Genomic DNA, 21,921 nt, shown 5'->3' on the forward strand with positions numbered 1-21,921 from the left:
TTTTTTAATAGAATAATATTTCATTACTTTCATATAATAATTTATTCAGCCATTTCTCAATTGATGGGCATCTACTTATTTTCCAATTCTTTGTCATCACAAAAAGAGCTGCTACAACTATTTTTGCAATATGGGCCCCTTTCCCTCTTCTATGATTTCTTTGAGATACAGACCCAGTAATGATACTGCTGAATCAAAGGGTGTGCACCATTTTATGGTCCTTTGAGCATAGTTCCAAATTGCTCTCCAGAATGGTTGGATCATTTCACAACTCTACAAGTACTATGCATTAGTATTCCAGTTTTCCCATATCCCCTCTAACATTTATTATTTTTTTCCCCAACATCTTAGCAATTTGATAGTTGTGAGGGGGTATCTCAGAGTTGTTTTAGTTTGTATTTCTCTAATTATTAGTGATTAACAGCATTTTTCATTTAATATAGATGGCTTTAATTTCTTCATCTGAAAATTGTTCATATCCTTTGACCTTTTATAAGTTGGTGAATGACTTGTATTTTTATAAATTAGACTCAAGTTTTTAAAATTTATTTTTGAAATGAGGCCTTTGTTAGAAACACTGGCTGTAAAAAAAAAAAAAAAATGTTTCCTAGCTTTCTGCTTCCCTTCTAATCATGGCTGCTTGGTTTTGTTTGTGGCAAACCCTTTTTAATTCAATATAATCAGAGTTGTCCATTTTGAATCTCAAAATGTTCTCTATCTTTTGTTTGATCATAAATTGCTCCTTTCTCCAAAAATCTGATTGATAAATTATCCTTTGCTTTCCTAATTTGCTTGTAGTATCATGCTTTATGCTTAAATCATGTACCCATTTTGGCCTTACTTTGATATGGGGTATGAGATATGTCTATGCTGAGTTTCTGACATATCTTCCAGTTTTCCCAGCAATTTTTATGAAATAGTGAGTTTTTATTCCAGAAGCTAGAGTTTGGGGGTTTATTGAACACTAGATTATTATAGTTTTAATACTATATATTAATTATTATGTCATGTATGTCATGTACATGTAACCTATTCCACTGATTCACTACTATGTTTCATATGGTTTTGATGATTGCTGCTTTTTAATAGAGTTTTAGTTCTGATACTGCTAAGCCACCATTCTTTGTATTTTTTTTCCCCATTAATTCCCTTAATATTCTTGACCTTTTATTCTTTCAGATGATACCACTCTTATTTCTTAACCAGTACCAAATAGTTTTGGTCTATGCTATTTTATAATACAATTTTAGGTCTGGTACAGCTAGGCCAGTTTCCTTTGCTTTTTTTTTTTTTTTTCTCGTTAATTCCCTTGATAGTCTTAACCTTTTGTTCTTCCAGATGATTTTTCTAGCACTATGAAATAATTTTTTGGCAATTTGGTTTGGCACTGAATAAGTGGATTAATTTTAGGTAGAATTGTCATTTTTATTATATTAACTCAGCCTATCCATGAGCAGTTGGTACCCCCAGATCTTTTCTCAGGTATCTTGCAAATCTTTTATCTTACCCAAATTGTCATAGTAACAGAGCCTTAGAAAACTTGGGTTAAGAAGACCAACTGAGGTTTTTTTTTGTTTTTGTTTTTGTTTTTTAACAAAGATAAACTAAAATCCAAAAAGGGTAAATTCTTGGTTATAGCCACAGCAGGAAAACATCAAGGAGAAACATCATTTAATGGACTTTTGCTTGTTGCTGTCTATTTATAACATCAGTCACTTAAAGAAAAAAGTTTTGTCATTGTTAAGACAAAAAGAATCAGTATGATAAAGCATGAAGCATTTTGCTTCATGTAATTATATAAACCTCTGTCAAAAGGAAGAGGTTGTCTTTCATATTCTGGTCTTTGGGATTGGGATTTCTCTTTGCAGTTCTTCAGAATGCTGCTTCCCTTTGGTTCTTTTGCTTCATATTATTTTAGTTGTTGATAACTATTTTCCTCTTTTGCTTCTTTTATTTGATGCAGTTCACTGCATTATAGTCTCATGTTCTCTGATTTTCTCATATTATTTCTTACTACATGATAATATTCCATTAGGATATTATATCACAGTTTGTTCAGCCAATCTCCATTTGGTGGGTGGATACACTTTGTTCCCAGTTCTTTTATTTTCTTTTTTATTATGAACTTTACAGTCATCAACAAACACATTTAATAGACAAAGAACAACAAATAAGATAGCTTGTGAAATCTGAATTTCTATTACATAAGTTTAAAAAGTTTATATAAAATTTAATCAGCTAGTAACAAAATTGCTGTTTTTGTCCCCATCTGATTTTTTTCAATGTATTAATGTTAATTTCTTCTCCTTCCCTCCCTTGTTCCCTCCCTGCCTGCCTGCCTGCCTGAAATTGGAGTTAAGTGACGTGCCTAAGGTCACATAGCTAGGAAGAGTTAAATGTCTGAAGCCAGATTTGAAATCAGGTCCTCCTGACTTCAGGGCTGGTACTCTATCCATCTAGCTGCTCCTACTTTCTTCTTAAAAACATTGTTTCTATCTAGCAAATGAAAATAATATAACTAGATTGTTTTTTCTTTTATCATCTTCCCTGATCCTTTTTCAACTTCAGTCATCTTTTTCTCCTAGTAACTCTTTGTTTATAAATAAATTTAGATTCCCTCTTCCCCAAATGTAAAAATGCTACCTTCCTTTGACCTTGCTTCAACCTTCAAGCTATTATCCTATTTCTCTAGAAAGAATATACTACTTAGCACAGTGGATAGAGATAGGACTTGGAATCAGGAAAACCTGAATTCTGATGTGGCCTCAGACACATACTGGCTCTGTGACTTTGGGCAAAACACTTAACCCTTCCTCAGTTTTGTCCTTTGTCAAAATAGGGTTATAAGTAGTATTTATATCCCAGGGGTTTGTGAGATTAAAGAGAGATAATTTCTGCAAAACATTTTGTCAGCCCTAATGTATTTTAGAAATGGTAGCCAACTGTAAACTTTTTGAGGGTAGGAATTGTGGTTGTTTTTTTGTTTTGTTTTGATTTTTGTATCTCTGCTATCTAGCACAATATCCTGTGCATAGTAGACACTAAATGCTTGTTGTTCAATTTCTTTCTTTCTTTCTTTCTTTATTCCTTCTTTTTCTTTCTTTCTTTCTTTCTTTCTTTCTTTCTTTCTTTCTTTCTTTCTTTCTTTCTTTCTTTCTTTCTTTCTTTCTTTCTTTCTTTCTTTCTTTCTTTCTTTCTTTCTTTCTTTCTTTCTTTCTTTCTTTCTTTCTTTCTTTCTTTCTTTCTTTCTTTCTCTCTCTCTCTCTCTCTCTCTCTCTCTCTCTCTCTCTCTCTCTCTCTCTCTCTCTCTCTCTCTCTCTCTCTCTCTTTCTTTCTTTCTTTCTTTCTTTCTTTCTTTCTTTCTTTCTTTCTTTCTTTCTTTCTTTCTTTCTTTCTTTCTTTCTTTCTTTCTTTCTTTCGTGGTGGTGTTTCTTCATGCTTTTAGAGTATTTTCATTGTTCTAACCCAGGCGTTCTTAATCCAAGGACCATAGATCTTCTCTGGAGATTTTAGGGGATTTTATGGACTTGGATTGGAAAATTTTACATCTTTCTTTTCACTACTCTAATTGAAATTTACCATTTCCTTCAATTGTGAATGTTGGAAACACATATTCCGAGAAGGGCTGTAATAGGCTTCACTAGACTGCTCAAAGGGGTCCCTGATGCCTTTGCATCTTGATCCCTGTTTTGATCTTGTCTCAATCTTTCTCTTTTCTGCTGTATTCTCTCTTATAAAGGTATCGTCCATTCTGATGGTATCTGTATCACGTTTATTTGTATGATTCCTAAATCTGTCTCTGGTCCAGAGTCCCACATGAGTTCTCCAAAACAGAAGGCATCTGTCCTTCTTCCTGTGTTTGCTATTTCCTTTCATGGTACCGCTATCATGCAATGCGTCAAGCAAGCATTTAGAAAAATGACTACAATGTGCCAGGCAAACATCCAGTCTTTAAACTTTGGTAGCCCTCACTATTCTCTCTTTTCCCCTTCATGTCTAGCAGTTCTCCCGAGCAATTTTTCTTGTATCTGTATCTTCCATTGTTGTCCTCTTTGTTAAAGACCTCATTATCTCTTACCTGAATGATTGTAACACCATTGGAGATGATGTCATATAGGAAAAGGCTTTGGATTTATGTTCATGTGCTCACACTGCTTCTTAACACTTGGACATGTTCTCATTTGTTTCATGAGGGAGTTAGACTAGATGCCCTCTTTAAGGTTCCTTCCAGCCCTGAATCTTATGTTCATCCTAATTTGGAGCTCTCAGGCTTTACTTTCTCAACATTTCATTCCATCCTTAACACTACTGATAAATCTTTCTCTTTGCTGAAAATCATTAGTGTCTATAGAATAAAATAGAAACTTCTTAGGTGACATTTGAAGCTCTCCTAGTCTGACTAAAAACTGGCCTTATAATTTCATGAAAAAAAAAAAAACAAAACACTTTGGTAGGCTTTGTTCTGCAGTCTAACTGAACTACTCTTTGCTTCTCCTTTTTTCTACTCCTTTGTACATAGTGTACATAGAGATTAGGACTTGGAATCAGGAAAACCTGAATTCTGATGTGGTCTCAGACACATACTGGCTCTGTGACTTAGAGAATTCCTGGAAATGATTTCCTTATCCTCCCAGTGCTCCCACCTCCCCACCCTCCAATATACTTTGCCTATTGAAGTTTTTCTTCCCTCACCTGAGCTTTCTCCTTGCCTGGCTAGAGGAATATCCATTTCCCGGGAATCTCTTATACCGCTTTGTCAGATTCCCCCGCTCCCCTTGCTGACTTCTTTTTTTCCTTTATATTTAAAAAGTTTGCACTTTATTAGGAATTTTACTTCTTTCACTGTAATGTGCCAGATGACATTTTTAATTGAATTCCCTGCACTTAAAAAAAATAAACAAAAAAAACCACCCCAAAACAAAAAAAAACTTTAACATCAGTGCTCCATATCCAACACTGTTACATATTTCCTGTGTTTAAATAACTTCACAGTTGTTGTCATAGTTGTTGTCTTGCTAATGGGGATAGTATATAGGAATCTCATTATGATGATTAAGCTGTTCTGCTGAGTGAATTAATATAAAACCTTCATTATTATACTTATGCCTTTTACATCTCAGGATGAATGTATTTTAAGAGAATACTATTCACTTATTTTCTTTGTTTCTTTCTTTTGTATATATCTCTTTAAAAACACAAATTGGCTGAGTTTTCTGTAGCTTCCACATGTTGAGATAATTCTAAAGAAAAGCACACTTATCCTCAAGGAATCCTTGTAATAACCATAATATAAGCACAGCACTCGTGATCTCCAAGAGATTAACTGATCTACCTGAGATCATACAGCTGATAAGTGGTACAATTCAGCCTCTAAACCTAAGGGTTCAGAAGTCTGTTTGCCAATTCATTGCTCTTTTAATGGTCTTTGCTTATTAAAACAGCATTTTCCATTGTGGTGCTGAATGTGGGAGGTGGTCATAGAAGGATGGCTGGGGATGGGGGGTGACTTTGCTATTTCTTTGACCTGTTTAGATTTTAATGACAGATATCCATACTCGAGGCGTTTTGTGGAGATGGGAATACTCAGGATTTGGTTGGGGCTAATTCATTTCACCTATACTTAGTAGTACTTTGAAACTACTATGTATATGGTTCAACTGTTTGTACTTTTGCATGATATTATAAGTTGATTCATTTTTTGTTTTTGGCAAAGCAGTCAAGTTTGGCCAGGGTCCCAAGGCTATTAAATGCAAGTTGTCCGAAGTTAGATTTGAACTCAGGTCCTCCTGACTCCAAGGCCAGTGTTCTGTCTACTGTACCACTCAGCCACCCCATAAGTTGATTCTTGTAAATCTCAGTGTATTTTTTTTCCTTTCCTCAATCCCTAAGGAAGGATTTAATATTTATTTCTTGCAAGTAGACGTTTTCTTTTGGGCGACAGTCTACATATATCTTATCACAATTCATTGCCTTTTATCAAAAGATCAGCTGGGTTTTTTTTTGTTTTTTTTTGGATGCTATAAAATCATAGATTTAGAGCTAGAAATCATCTAGCCCAAGATGAGGAAACAAGCCTACTAGAGAATGGTGTCTTGCCCAGAACCAGGAAACATGTCCAACTAATCAGAGTTTAATCAGTATCAGAAAACTGCTACCTCAGGTCTAATTGTTTTTATCTAAAACTGGATTGTTATAATAGTCTAATGGATCTAATAGATATTAGGATCCCAAATAAATAATTGTAATGACATTGAGAGCCTTAGTGAATGCCATACCTAGCCAAGAGAAGTGACATTCATGCATTTGGTGATGAAAAGATGAAGATTGTGGTCATCGTTGAAAAGTCGATAATGTACAAGGACCTAGAGCCAGGAGGGACAGAGTGTTCAGTTTAACCAATTCATTCCCTTATTTTGGCTTGCAGGTGAGGAAATGGAGGCCCAGGGAGATTGTATCCGTTCTGTGATTGTTCTGAACCGAGCTGTTTCCCCTTAGAGATTCAGAGGAAAGATTAAAATTCATTTCCTCAGCCTTTTCATTTTCATCACCCTACCGGGGAGCATGTCAGGTGACCACAAGTCCATAATTTGGACATATAAGCTAATGGTGGGAAGGTGGCAATATTCATGCTAAGGCATTAACAAGAAGGTTATTAGTTATTGTCACTAAGGGAATAACTCTCAGAGATTAATAGAGAATCATTGATTACTTTTTGTTCTTGTTCAAGTAGTGTCTGACTCTTTGTGACCCTGTTTGGAGTTTTCTTGACAGAGATATTGGAGTGGTTTGCCATTTCCTTCCCCAGCTTGGTTTGTAGATGAGGAAACTGAGGCAAACAGTTAAATGACTTGTTCAGGATCATGTCTGAGGCCAGCTTTGAACATAAAAACATGAATCTCCCTGGCTCTTAGACCCAGTACTTTGTGCATTGTGCCACCTAGTTACCTCTGATGATAACTAAACAGATACATTATTCCAAAATAATAAATATGTGGTAGAAAGTTCTACACATGGTGTTATTGCCATCATAGAATGTTGTTATAGATTGGCAAGAAATCTGGGTGGAGAAATTAGAAGCTTGGATTCTAGTTCTACCTGACCATTAATTCACTATGTGACCTTGGGCCTTGTTATTCATTTCATTCTTGGTGTTTTAACAGATTATTTCAGAATTACAACTATCTTCTTTCTGTCTTTGTTTTCTTAGGCTTAACTGCTGTTTAAATTGCATCAATGGAGCATTTTCAGGGAGCTTGGAAGACGATCAGTAATGGTTTTGGATTCAAAGATTCAGTCTTTGATGGCTCTGGCTGTATTTCTCCTACTCTTGTCCAGCAGTTTGGCTATCAGCGCCGGGCATCAGATGATGGCAAACTTACAGATTCCTCCAAAACAAGTAATACTATCCGAGTTTTCTTGCCAAACAAGCAAAGGACTGTGGTAAGTATGTATGAGGTAGCTACTGTCAGACTTTAAGATGTAATTTCATTGAGCAGAAGTTAAATGTTTTCATCCAGATCCATCATATCACTCCAACTTAACTAGCTATATGACCTTGAACAAATGACTTCCTTTCTAAGCCTCAGGCTTTTCTCTGTAAAATGGGGTGATAGCTGCCCACCCTCCACAGGCCTTTGCAGCATCAGTCTTCTTTTGGAAGGCTATTATATTTCTTACATTATAGTGTTCTATATGATATAGAAATGATTCTTTACATATATTTATATATATATGTGTGTGTGTGTGTGTGTATATATATATATATATATATATATGTAATCCTTTCAATTGAAATTTTATTTTCTATGTTCAGAAGTTCTGTATAGTTTCTTTATAATATATAGAACTACATTATATAGAATGCTGTACACACACACACACTACACACATCGAACTACTATGTCCTTCTATATAATAGATTTCTTGTTGATCTCTTTGCCTTCCCTTTTTTCATTTCCACTACTTTTTACACTTCCCTTTTTCTAGTGCTGCTGTGCTTGCCTATAATAGTGTATATCCCACATGCCCAAAGCCAAGGCTTTGAACTCATTGCCTTATTGTTTACATTAATTAGCATTGTTATTATGCTCATGGGATGGAGATTTTGCAAGGATCTCACAGATAATGTAGTGCAACTCTCATTTTATTGATAGGGAAACTGAAGCCCAGCGACTTGATATTTGAGCATTATGAGGCTTAGACAAAATGAGACAATGTAACTAAAGTGTTTTAATAAATGTTAAAATTTCTTATAAATGCCAACTCTTGTTATTTTAGTTATAATTGAAAAAAGGTCACAGGGGGCACAGAGCTAGCCTAGGGTTTTTTGAATTTGGAGTCAGGACTCCTTTCTGCTAGATCACACTTCTAATAGTAATAATATTTCTTTTGTACTTGAGGTTTATTACATACTTTTTCACAATAGTTATGTGATGTAGATTATCGTTAGGATTTTATACATAGGTATCTTTCAGGGAGCAAGAGAAGTATTGTGTCACAGTTCCTGCCTTCAAGGAACTGATAACAGAGAGTAAAATACATGATCAAATGCCCAAATGGATGATGTAGATGATCAGGGGTCAGGATGAGGAGACAACAACGTGAGCTAAAATTGATGTTGGGCTGGGAAGCAGATTTGTCTCATCTCTGGTTAAGAGATTAACCTATACAATGAGAATAGATCTGAATTCTTACATTAAAAAGTCAATCAAAAATTAAAGTTATTATTACTTTAAAAAATAAAGTATAACCCAGGCACTAAATAAAAATAAATTTTAAAAATTAGAAAAAGAAAAAAAAAAATCTCAATCCTATTTATATACTAGATTGATTCAGACAGTAGATTAGATTAATGACATTACTGATCTAATCTTTCCAAATGAAATCTCCTATCTTTAAAATGAGACATTGGGGCAGCTAGGTGGCGCAGTGGATAGAGCACCAGCCTTGAATTCAGGAGGACCCGAATTCAAATCTGGTCTCAGACACTTAACACTTCCTAGTTGTGTGATCCTGGGCAAGTCACTTAATCCCAGCCTCAGGGGGGGAAAAAATGAGATATCGCTAGGAGAAATGCAGATTATCCACCAACTTTTGTAGACACATTTTACATAGAAGTACTTTTTAAAAAGTACTAAGAGTTCTGAATGTCTGTTTAATTTTGATGTCTAATATTAAGTACATTTAAAAAATAAGACCTTGTTCTATTCTAAAATCACCTCTTTGTTTATAGGTTAATGTTCGAAATGGAATGACCTTGCATGATTGCCTTATGAAAGCTCTTAAAGTGAGAGGCCTCCAGCCAGAATGTTGTGCAGTGTTTCGTCTTCTCCATGAACACAAAGGGTAAGAATCTTCAAATGCATAAGCAAGTCAGCAACTATGATCAAAAAGTACTTTTCAGTCTCAAATAACTGCAACTCTTTCTATAGTCAGTGAATATTTACCTCACAGCAGAGCAGTATTTGCTCTTATTCAGAAGCTGCCCACACTGACTCTCCTTGCCAAGCAGACGACTATGGTAGCCAAGGGCAATACTGGTTTAGACAAATTATTATAAATTATACATGTAAAATTCTACATGTAAAATCTTGTGGAAAAGAATAGTTAATTATGAGCAGTATTGCCTTATAAAATAGAAGGGCAGTGAGAAGCAAAACATGTTCAAAGAAAGCTTGGTGAGAGATGAATAGTTGTAATCCCAGGAACACTGAAGGATAAAACTGGAACAAACAGGAAAGAAATGGTGTGGTGGTGATCTGGTTTTGCTAATCAATTTTTCATCTGTTAAGGACAGTTGGGCCCCTTGAAGCATATATACTAGGGAGGTAATTACTAGAAAGGTCCCGTCTATATCAAAATATTTATCTTGGCCCTTTCTGTAGTAGGAACTAATTGAAGCAAAACAGATGACAATCAACTGGGGGGTGGCATATGAGTGCGGTGAATTGATAACTATGAGAATACAAAAGCATGGTAAGACTTAGATAAATTTAGGCAAAATGAAATCAAACCCAGGAAACGATTGACTTTGGGAGTGGGAAGAATCCCCATCCATAAAACAAAACAAAAAAAAGTTGTGAAATTACAAAAAGCAAGCATAGTTCCTGAGAGAGAGAGAGGAGGTTTTTTTTTTTTTTTTTTTTTCCTTTTGTTATAAGGGATTACTTTCTAGAGGGGAGAATAATATAATAGGAAATGTATGTTATGTAACAATACAGAGGCAGAGGAGTTCAGAGGGATAAAAAGGAAGAAATGGACAATGGAGCCACCATCTTTAGATTGCTGGTTGAGGAAGGGGAAATACTACAGAATATAAAGCTGGAAAGAGCAGTTGGAATGAGTTGATACAGAAGAGAATCTTGCTGAGACCATTGGGAGACCAATATTGAAAATATCTGAAAAAACACAGGATATAAATTGTGTAGACGATATCTTGGCTTTTCCAACCCCTTCCACCTCCCAGATTATAGCATTTCTTGATGAGTATGCAAAGAAAGAAAAAGAGTGTGAGAACTAGCCTAACCCATTTGCTTCACTGCCATATTTGCAAATCAACTAGTCATTCAGCATGTTGTCTATATGAGTTTTTAGCTCATGTCTATATGGGCATAGATCAGAGTTGCAAAGGAGGCCAGGGACATCAGGGCTGTGAGCTGCACTACTGGAAGGGGTGGCTCACAACTGAGAAAGCAAAGGCTTCTAGTGGGATTATTCATAGGACATTATCTTGAACCATACCTGATAGTTTTGTTTTTTGGTTTTTTTTTTCCCCTGAGGCTGGGGTTAAGTGACTTGCTCAGGGGTCATACAGCTAGGAAGTGTTAAATGTCTGAGACCAGATTTGAACTGTGGTCCTCCTGAATTCAGGGCTGGTGCTCTATCCACTACGCCACCTTGCTGCCCCCATACCTGATAGTCTTTGTGGAATTGAATTTTATTGAGTCTTTTTAACATAGCTTTGCAGGACTTAATTTTTTCCCCTTCAGCAGTCATTTTTTATTACAGTTCAGAAGTAGGTGGCAACCTTCTGGCTGGAAGCCTTTCTGAACTTAATAATGCTGTCTGTTAAAAAGATAACTATTTAACACCTTTCTAGCTTGGTAGAATGACCTCCCACATTTGCGTTTGGGTCAAAAGAAGGTTACCTGCTTAATTGTACCACTAGCTTAATTCAACATATTTCTAAATAAAATTTTATCATTTATCAGAGTGGCAACAGATTTTTAAAAAGGAGAAGACTCCAAAATGACCAGATGCATTTTATATCATTTGAAGATTTGTTGAGTCCTCAGGACATTGCCTTCGGCATCTGTATCTATCTAAGTTTTCAACCCTATTCTTCTCCTGGTGTGATATACTGTTGTTTCTCAAAAGCACATACTATATTCTGTCTTCTGACTATGGGGTCTGTGCCATGTCCTTGTCTATTTTCTCACCTTTCTTCAGTACAAAGCTTTTTTTTTTTTTTTTTTTTTTAACCTTTTCTGCAAGTGGAACTTTGTCTCAAGATGCCTTCATAACAATTGACCTGCTCTTCAGAAAGATGACAGCATTTTCCACAGAGCTTATACATGGTTTGAGAAAGTTCAGATTGTCCCTTGTCGTCTATCCAGTTCACTTATCTGTTTTTCATAGGGAGACCAAAGGCTATTTTAAAGGTCATGAGGACTAACTTTGGAAGCTGTTTCCTGTATGATCCTGTCTCCTAGAAATTTAGCTAAATTAAAAACAAAACAAAACACTTTTCTTCTCCCACATGAAGACAGAAAAGAAAAATTCTGTGTTTACCACCTACTCTGTACATAGTATTTCCTTTTACTAACCCTAAATTTCTTTCCACCTTTAAGATACATTTCCCTTAAGTAAGGGAGGTATAGTGAAGTCTATAGAAGCTTCTCCTCCCCTTATCACCCCAGCAAACCAGCTTTTCCGTTAGGACCCATTGAGAATGGCTAACAGCTGACCGATCAGGCCTGCAGAGGTCAGCCCATACAGAGTTATTCCAATCTGCAGGTTACCACAGAAAGTTGGAATTGTTCTAGGGCTAGATAGAGTTTACTTGAAGAAAGTTGGTCTGATTTATTTTAGGGTGACATCAGGCCCTTTCCAGGGCAAGGTTCTTTCTTCAAGAATAAACTGGAAATAACTTTTGTTTTGCCATTGAAGTTGATCAAGAATTTTATCACTATTTGATTGGATCAAGCAGTATATTTAGAATTGGGATGAGGAGCTGGGGGTGAGGGAGGGAAGAATAAACGTCTATAAAAGCCCCAGATGCCAATATGTTAAATACTTTCTAGATACTTTACTCCAGTGGTCCTCAAACTTTTTAAATAGGGGCCAGTTCATTGTCCCTCAGACTGTGGGAGGGCCGGACTATAGTAAAAACAAAACCTCACACTCTGTCTCTGCCCCTCAACCCATTTGCCATAACCCGGCAGCTGCATAAATGTCCTCAGCGGCCACATCTGGTCCGGGGCCGTAGTTTGAGAACCCCTGCTTTACTCATTTGAACCTCAGAACAACCCTGAGAAGTAAATGCTAGTATTTTCCTCATTTTATGGTTGAGGAAATTCAAGACAATTAGGTCAAGTGACTTATTCAGGTTGGCACAACTAGCAATGGCCTGAGATTGGAATTGGAACTCCTTTTAAGGATAGACCCAGCTCTGTCTTATGGCGCCCCCTTGTGGACCCTATTCAAAGAATTAGGTAAGCTGATTTATAGTCAGCTAGTGAGAAGGCAGTGTGATTAAAAGCGGGACTTCTAAACTTTCCCCACTCGTGGGGTATATGGATATAAAAAATAAGTATACAAATCAAACATTTACTCATAATAAATCATAAAGAAATGTATTTGAAAACAATTCCTTGGTATACATATAATTTTATTATTTAAGATGAAGGCAAATTCGCATACTGATGAGATGGATATGCTTGTTTATTTTTATCTAAAGAATTATATCTTGGCAGAATATTTGGTAACTTACTATTGCCAAATTTTTCACGAATCCCCTCCCCCCATTCAATTATATTACCCCATATGGGGTTGTAACCCACATTTTAAGAAGCTTTGGTATAAAAGTTAAAGGCCCGGCCTTGGAGTTAGCAAGCCTTGATTTCAGATCCCACCTTTGACACATACTAGCTTTGTAACATAGTAAATTGGAAATCATTTAAATAGAAGAATAACCTCTTCCTTGTCTAGTGGAAGAATGACAGCATTTTCATCAGTATTAGGCATGCATATATAGTCCCTAGGATGGATAATATAATTTTATTTTGAAACATTTTAAAATTCTGTTTAGGAAAAAAACACGTTTAGATTGGAATACTGATGCAGCCTCCTTGGTGGGAGAAGAACTTCAAGTAGATTTTCTGGATCACGTTCCCCTCACAACACACAATTTTGTAAGTTGATTTTTCTTTTATCCTTATAGTATGTTTTTATATTTTTAGATTTATAAGTTGGAATTTTACATTGTAGTAGCACTTGTTACCATTGAATAAGAAGCTGCGGTTATAACAGCTTATAATGCAGTAATCTTCAGAGAAAAACATCTTTTAAATTCTTAATTATGGATTTTCTATATTTGAGATCCTTTAGCTTTGGGGAGGTGTGGGAAGGGTGGATTACATAGAAATGAGTCACTGACTTTTTTTCCATTTACTAATTGTTTGACAGTGTGTAATGTTTTGTTTTTTTTCTTCTTCATCTCCTAGGCTCGAAAAACTTTCCTGAAGCTTGCCTTCTGTGATATTTGTCAGAAGTTCCTCCTGAATGGATTTCGATGTCAGACATGTGGCTACAAGTTCCATGAGCATTGTAGCACTAAGGTCCCCACCATGTGTGTGGATTGGAGTAATATCAGACAACTCTTGTAAGAATCCTCCTTTTCTTAAAATATCAAATACTGTAATGGGGGAAGTAAACAATGTCCTAGAAAAATCAGTATAAAAGATGGTTGTGGGACTTAGTAGTCATTTGTAATGAACAATTCTGTATTTAAGGCATATTAATAACAATATTTGCAAAAGCGAAAGCCAGAATACTGTAATGTTTGACATTGACCCTAGTCTCAGAGAAAGGTCATGTCATCTGATCTAGTATTCTAAGACCAACAAGTATGTGTTGAGCAAACCCCTAATCAACCAGTAGATACATGATTCTCTGCACACACACATACATACATATGTATATATGTATATATATCTTCTGAAAAGGAAGCATAGTGTTGGATTTAAAAGAATAGCTAAACATAAACCAGCATTTACATCTTAAAAGATGCATTCTCTCCAAGATGTGTGACAGAAAATTATGGAAGCATTCACATATCTGAATATTGTAAATATAGACATCAGCAGGAACAGGACTAACCAAATGATTTTCTTTTCTGGATGAGAATTTCAATACTGAAACTTGTAGTCACATAGTAAAAACATATTTATTCCATGGGTACCTATTGATCTTTTAACCCATGACATTTATGTTCTTTGGAGTATATTTGAAATGTAAAGAATGCTACCTCAAATAAGAAGCCAGAAATCCTTATCTTAGACCATGTAAATGGCCTTGTTCATGTATACATATGTGTATGTGTGTCTCTTCTGTTCAAAAATAATTTTTTCCAGTCTGTCCTATTATTTAATGTTTTTGGTGCTGAATTTATAGAAAAGTCTAACAAGGAGAATTAAATGCTTTTCATTGTGTTTTTAAAGAAGTAATATTTAGATGAAATGGTAAAATTAGTTGATATTAAAATATATACACTTAGCTGGACTAAAATGTGGGTACTGTGTCAGTAGCTTCAACATAATAATCAGTCATAACTTGAAAGTTTATAACTTTCCAAATTATCCTTTTTTGTCTAATGAGCTTTATGTTAGGGATACCCATTAGTTGTCCCTAAATTCGGACTCATGATGGTTTTTTGGCTAATTACTGGCACCTACTGCACATTATTAGAGGTGCTACTTGTGCCTTACTTTGCAGAAGTTTTAAATAATGGTAGAAAAACCTAAATGTGGCTGAATCATTTTGGGATTTAAAGCAACTGATACTTTTGTAAAAAAGTAGAGAAATTAAATCAGATGGAAGATGGTCTTTCTATACATTGAATAATGACTAAACCTGTCTTTATCCAACTTCATTTAGATTGTTTCCAAATTCCAATGTTGGTGATAGTGGTGTACCAGCACTACCTCCTCTAACGATGCGTCGGATGCGAGAGTCTGTTTCCCAGATCCCCATTAGGTAAATCGCCCTTTTCCCTCTAAATTTATTTTGTTTTCAGTTTCAAGTTTTCTGTCTCACTCACTCACTGAAAAGGTAAGAAAAACAAAACCCATTGTAAATCTAAACAGTTATGCTAAACCAATTCTCACATTAGCCATGTCAAAAAAAAAAAAAAAAAAGCCAAGAAAAAGAAAGAGAACAAAATATGTTTCAGTCTGCACTCTCAGTCCAGCACTTCTTTATCTGATGGTAGATAGCATGTATCATCATGAGTCCTTTGGAATTATGGTTGGTCAGAGTTACTAAGTTTTTGAAAGTTTGTTGTCTTTATAATATTACTGTTACTGTATAAATTGTTCTAGTTCTGCTCAATTCTTATTGCATTAGTTCATACAAGTCTTCCCAAGTTTTTCTGAAACCATCTTGCATCATTTCTTATAGCACATTAGTATTATATCACATTAATATACCACAACTTGTTCATCCATTTCCCCTCAATTTCTAGTTTTTCCAACGCAAAGTTGCTATAAATATTTGGGTGTGTTTGGGTCCTTTTCCTCTATCTTTGATATCTTTGGGATATTAATTTAGTGGTGGTATTGCTGGATCAAATATCAAAGTGTATGCACAATTTAATTGTTTTCTAGAATGATTGGACTTATTCACAGCTTCATGAACAGTACTTAGTGTAGCTATTTCCCTCAGCTCCTCCAGCATTTATTCTTTTCCTTTCTTTTTAATTTTTCTTCTTCTTCTCTCTCTCTCTCTCTCTCTCTCTCTCTCTCTCTCTCTCTCTCTCTCTCTCTCTCTCTCTCTCTAGTGGTCATATTAGCCAATTTGCTGGATGTGAGGTGGTACTTTGGCATTGTTTTAGTTTGCATTCCTCTAATTATTGGTTATTTAGAGCATTTTTCACATGGCTATTGGTAACTTTGATTTTTTTTTTTTTCTCTTAAAACTGCCTAGCCATATCTTTATTAATTGGGTCATGATTCTTCTTATTTTAGAAATGAGGCCATCAGCAAATTTTTTACAAAATGTTTTCCCCAAGTTTCCTGCTTTTTTCCTCTCTTGATTTTAAGTGCATTGGTTTTATTCACATCAAATCTTTTTAAATTTCACATAATAAAATTTATTGTCTCTTGTGAACCTCTCTGTCAACTGTTTGGCATCCCTATGGGGGAATGTTCCCCATCTATAATTCTAACAGGTAATTTCTTTCAAGCCATCCTAATTTGCTTATGATATCACCTTTTATGTCTAAATTTGTATTCATTTTGAGCTTATTTTGATATTTGATGTGAGATGGTAATCTATACCTACTTTCTGCCAAAGTGCTTTTCAGTTTTCCCAACAATTGTTAGTGAGTTCTTGTTCCAATAGTTGGGATCTTTGAGTACTCATTTGTTTCTGTGTTATTTACCTAAAATGTTTCACTGATCTACCTCCCTGTTTCTTAGTACCAAATTGTTCTGACAATTACAGTTTTGTAGTCTAGTTTGAGATCTGATATTGCTAGGGCTTCTTCCTTTACACTTCTTTTTTTTCCCATTGATTCTTTTGATATTTTTGACCCTTTTTTCCTCTGAATGAATGTTGTTATTATTTTTTAGCTCTATAAATTAATTCTTTGGCAATTTGATAAACTAATTCAATGATATTGAATAATAAATTATTTTTATAATTTATATATATATATATATACACACACATATATATATATATATGATTTATAAATAAATTAATTTAGGTAGTATGGTTGTTTTTATTATATTGGCTTAGCCTACCTCTCAGTAATTGACATTTGTCCAGTTTGGTAGATTTGTCTTAATTTGTGTGAATGGTGTTTTGTAATTATGTTTATATATTCCCTTTGTAAGTCTTGGCAGGTAAATTCCCACGTAGTTATTTTAAATGGAACTTTACTTTCTATCATAAATAATTTTCTATAGCACTAGCACATTTATTACAACACCATGTTATTTACATGGAACTGAATCCTGCCAGAATATGGGTATGACTGGTAGAAAAATGAGAGATATTGAATTTTAATATTTACTGCGTATAGGGGCCATCATCTCACTAGGGCTCATGTCATAGAGAAACTTATACATGCACACCTTTATTTAGTTTTATGGAGGTTTTTTGTAATTTTTTTTCTATTTATATGTTCTTAATTTATGAATCATGTTGGGAGAAAAAAAAATCAGAACAAAAGGGAAAAACCATGAGAAAGAAAGAAAAAAGAAAAAAACAGAGAAAAGAAGTGAACATAGCATGGCGTGATTCACATTCAGTCTCCATAGTTCTTTTTCTGGATGCAAATGGCATTTCCTCTCCCAAGTTTATTGGAATTGCCTTGGATCACTGAATCACTGAGATCAAAAAACTAATCTTTAATAATTGTTCATCAAACATTCTTGCTGTTATTGTATACCATGTATTCCTGGTTCTGCTTGTTTTGCTCAGCATCAGTTCATGTATATCTTTCCAGGCCTTTCTAAAATCATCTTGTTCATCATTTTTTATAGAACAATAATATTCCATTACCTTCATCTACCACAACTTTTTCAGCCATTTCCCAATTGATGGGCATCTACTTATTTTCCAATTCTTTGCCATCACAAAAAGAGCTGCTACAAATACTTTTGTGCATGTGGGTCCTTTGATTTCCTTTATCATTTCCTTTGGATATAAGCACAGTAGGGGCACTGTCATAGGTCAAAGACTATGGCCAGTTTTATAGCCCTTTGGGAATAGTTCCAGATTGCTCTCCAGAATGGTTGGATCATTTCACAACTCCTACACCCTTATTTAGTGATTCAGAATTTATAAAATACTTAGGTTACAACCATGGCTATGTAACAGAAGTAGGGTTATTCCCATTTTACCAAGTCCATTGTTGTTTCCACTGTACTCTGCTGTTTTGTGACATGGTTCCAAAGGCAGTTTTCAGTGTTCTACTTTACTAACCTTGTAGAAGTTACTGGCTTATAAGTAATAGAATTTCTTCAACTGATTGAGTCTTGAAAATTGAGCCAAATTTTGTAAGAGTTTGAGACATAGATAATGCAATTAAAAGGTCATCCTTAAAACTACCTAAAATTTATGCAGAATACAAAACATCCCCAAATGATAGAAAAGTGAATTTTTCTAAGGTTGAAATTTTTTAGGGCCATATTCAATGTGTAAACTTAAGCCAGTCAACTTTTCAAAATTGCTATTCATCATAACATTCCTTTAAGTTTGTTCATTAGTAAAAGGTCTTATGGTCTGATGGGAAAATGGTGTGATCATGTGGCTGCTTGCTATTAGCCCAGTAGATTGGTGAAATCTGAAGTAGACTCCAAAGCACAATCTGCTTTTAATTTAACCACACCTCTCCTCAGCTCGGGATACTTGGCACTTGTGGCTATTTCTTTTTTTCTTTAATTTGTGCATTTATTGTTTTTAAAAATATATAAAGCTTTTATTTCAAAACATATCTATATATAGTTTTCAACATTTACCCTTGCAAAACCTTGTGTTCCAAATTTTTTTTCTCCCTCCCTTCCCTCTCATTCCTCTTTTAGATGACAAGTAATCCAGTATATGTTAAACATGTACAGTTCTTCTATATGTGTTTCCATAATTATCCTACTGAACAAGAGAAATCAGAGTGGATATTTCTTAGATGTCATGATGCCATATTCTTCCCCCTCCCCCCCCAGGCTGGGTTAAGTGACTTGCCCAAGGTCACACAGCTAGGAAGTGTTAAGTGTCTGAGACCAGATTTGAACTCGGGTCTTCCTGAATTCAAGGCTGGTACTCTATCCACTGCGCCTCCTAGCTGCCCCTAATGCCATATTTATAACAGGGAAAATTTCTTGGTGTCAGGAAGTTGTATTCAAAACATGTTTGAGTACATCATATTACTACTTCTCAATTCTGTGTAACTTCTTCAATTCCAGTTCAAAATGGAGTTGTTCTTAGGAATCAGAAATCAAATGTTATTTGTTCATTTGACTCTAAGCAAGAGAGCAGTGAGTCTTTGAAAACCATTCTTTTTGACTTAGCACTATTCAACCAAACCTTTAAGTTGAGGAGCCAGACTTTCAGACTGGCACAATTCAAATAATTTAGAATGCTTAGGTAATTAATTTCTCCATGCAAAATGGACAGTTCGCCTTGAAGAAGCTTAGAATTGTTTTTATCTTTTATGATTACTACTGTTTGACACGGGATTTATTTTATTACTTTTAACAGAACACAACTAATCCTTAGAGCAACTAATGAAAATTACTGCTAAACTTCATAAAAACTGTTGGAGGTTCAGAAAGTGGTTATTTTTAAGGGGATCAACAACTGATTTCACAATTTTTAATACCAAATGAGAAGCTGTTTTAGCACTTAATTTAAGGTAAAAACCTGTTAGTAGGAGGGGAGTCAAAAATTAAATGCCTAATGCCCTAGCCTTTTTTCTGAACATGCTAGGCAGGTCTTTCCTCTTACTGTCAAAATCTTTTTTAAAGCCCTTTAATTTAGCCTCTAAATTAAAATGGACAAGCTTCAACTAGCTAAATAAATTGGCAAATATTTATCTCTCCTAAAGATGCTACAACATTCTGGATTAATGATTTATTTAAAAGGAAAAGAAGTTATTTATTATTAGAGATACCCCCATGTTCTTAGGTTTTAATAGCATTTTGCTAGACTAGCACTTGAAAATTTTTCTTACTAAAATGATGGAAAGTTTTGCTGAAAAAACTACTCTTTATCATTAATAGGAGTGAACTTTATAAAATCTTGTTGTGGTATGTCTCTAGACATCTTTATGAGGAAACTAAGCAAATATATTTTAGTATGGGGAAGTTTGAAGATGACTTAGCCTCTTTTTTCCCCTTTGCTAGTTCCCAGCACAGGTATTCCACGCCCCATGCCTTCACGTTCAGCACATCGCCGCCATCCTCAGAAGGCTCCCTTTCCCAGAGGCAGAGGTCTACGTCCACCCCAAATGTCCACATGGTCAGCACCACCATGCCAGTGGACAGTCGGATTATAGAGGTAATGGGACTACTTAAAATGAAAATTGTTTAGCACTAATTTCAAATAGGAGAAGATTTTATTTTTCAAGATAAATACCAGTGCTGGCTTTCATACCAAAATTTTGATGCTCTCTAACATCCCTTTATGTTTGAATTGCCCTGCTTCCTTTATAACATTTTTGCCTGGCTGAGTAATATATAGGGGACTGTTGGGTTAGAGGCAGCACTGTTCATAGAAAGCCTAGTGTGAACCTTTTTCTTCCAAACTTGCACAAGTACCAAGCTAGCACATTCATGATAAGGAACACCAATGTTTTGGCCTTTTTTTTTTTTTTTTACAAGGAATGAAGAAAGGACCAGCTCTCTGCAAGGCAGAAAAGTGCTTCTAAGTTTAAAAGTCTGGAACAAGTTGCAGGATTGATGGTATCCCATTTGGAGAGGGATTCTATACTGAGTGAAGTGCCCAGAGCTTGGCTCCCACTGCTTTTCTTTTCTTGCTTTCCTGCTGGGATGTTTTTGTTTCCTTTTCTTTCTAGTTCTTCCATAGCAACTGAAAACACTCAAATGCTACCTCTGTTCTTTCTTTATTTCTCATTGCTTTGGACTAGAATAGCAGCGTGAACACTTCTCCCAGGGCGTGGTGCAGACGGTCATGTTTGAGGGCAAGAGTAGGTATCCTTCTTCATGCCTTTGCTTTCTTGTGATTAACAGGATTGCCCAGATTGTGCCACAGAGCATAACATCAAGACAGGAGAGAATTTTAATTTGTGAATTTGCCACACTAGTTTTCTTAACTTCTGTAACATTCCTATAAGGGTTTAAAAGGTTATGTACTGCAGGAAACTTTTTTGCTCTCTTGTTAACTGCTTCTTAGAATTTTTTTGGGGGGGAGGATGGAATTTAATTTCACCTATGTAAACACATGCAAATATTGGATTATTTTTTTCCTTGTTTCTTAAACTTCAAACTCTAGTTCTTCTGTAATTTATTTCTATATAGTAATAATATAGATTCGTTGTGTCTCATTTATAATAAGCCATGTATGTCTTTTCAATTTGTTTCAATTTGTTGCTGTTTTAGTTTTGTCAGTAAAAATACTAGAAACTCTTGGCAAGCATGTGCCATTTAAATGGCAATTTATTTATTCTAGCCTCCAAATAATTACCTTTAAGATCATTTGTCCCACCAGTTGTTGCTTTTTAAAATGAAAGCTAAGCTTCCATGCCTATATGACAAAAATTTTGATTCCAAATTTTTGGGTGTGCTTATTTGAATAAATGATTCTCTCATACAAGTCCTTCTTCTCTAAGCAATTATAGTAATAGAGAAAATTTAAGTATTTCTATTCTAATAAATGATTAGCATAATTATCTTAATTATCCCTGTTCTTTGGAATCCGGTTTACTTTCTCCTTTGTTCTAGTTACTTAAAATTTACTAGTGCATGTTGTTTAAATTTCAATTTTTAAATTTTAATATTTAGGATTCCTTTTAAATGACAAGTTCTAAGAGAACAAAGCAATATAAGCGGCTTACAATAAAGCATGTATATAGGTTGAGGAAAGGAAGGTGCTAAAATAAAACATCTTAGCACATAAAAAACCTTTCTTCTAGTTTATATTGTGACATACTTCAGTTCGTTAAAATTATTAGATTAGTTT

The 21,921-nt window shown here is 35.0% G+C and overlaps 1 protein-coding gene across 4 annotated transcripts in view; it reads left to right on the forward strand.

Annotated features, from left to right (window-relative positions):
- RAF1 (Raf-1 proto-oncogene, serine/threonine kinase) overlaps window positions 1-21,921 on the forward strand; it is a 73,399-nt gene that overhangs the window by 35,826 nt on the left and 15,652 nt on the right. For 3 of the 4 annotated variants that reach the window (XM_074283875.1, XM_074283874.1, XM_074283876.1), the window contains exons 2-7: window positions 7,208-7,440; window positions 9,233-9,345; window positions 13,310-13,412; window positions 13,725-13,882; window positions 15,157-15,255; window positions 20,127-20,280. In XM_074283875.1, coding sequence (XP_074139976.1) covers window positions 7,234-7,440; window positions 9,233-9,345; window positions 13,310-13,412; window positions 13,725-13,882; window positions 15,157-15,255; window positions 20,127-20,280 — 834 coding nt within the window. In that variant the 5' untranslated portion in view covers window positions 7,208-7,233. Of the gene's footprint in view, window positions 1-7,207; window positions 7,441-9,232; window positions 9,346-13,309; window positions 13,413-13,724; window positions 13,883-15,156; window positions 15,256-20,126; window positions 20,281-20,869; window positions 20,930-21,921 lie in introns of all 4 variants that reach the window. The other variant, XM_074283877.1, reaches the window with a different exon arrangement.

This window comes from Sminthopsis crassicaudata, chromosome 1 (genome assembly GCF_048593235.1).
Source record: "Sminthopsis crassicaudata isolate SCR6 chromosome 1, ASM4859323v1, whole genome shotgun sequence".
Classification (NCBI taxonomy): Eukaryota; Metazoa; Chordata; class Mammalia; order Dasyuromorphia; family Dasyuridae; genus Sminthopsis; species Sminthopsis crassicaudata.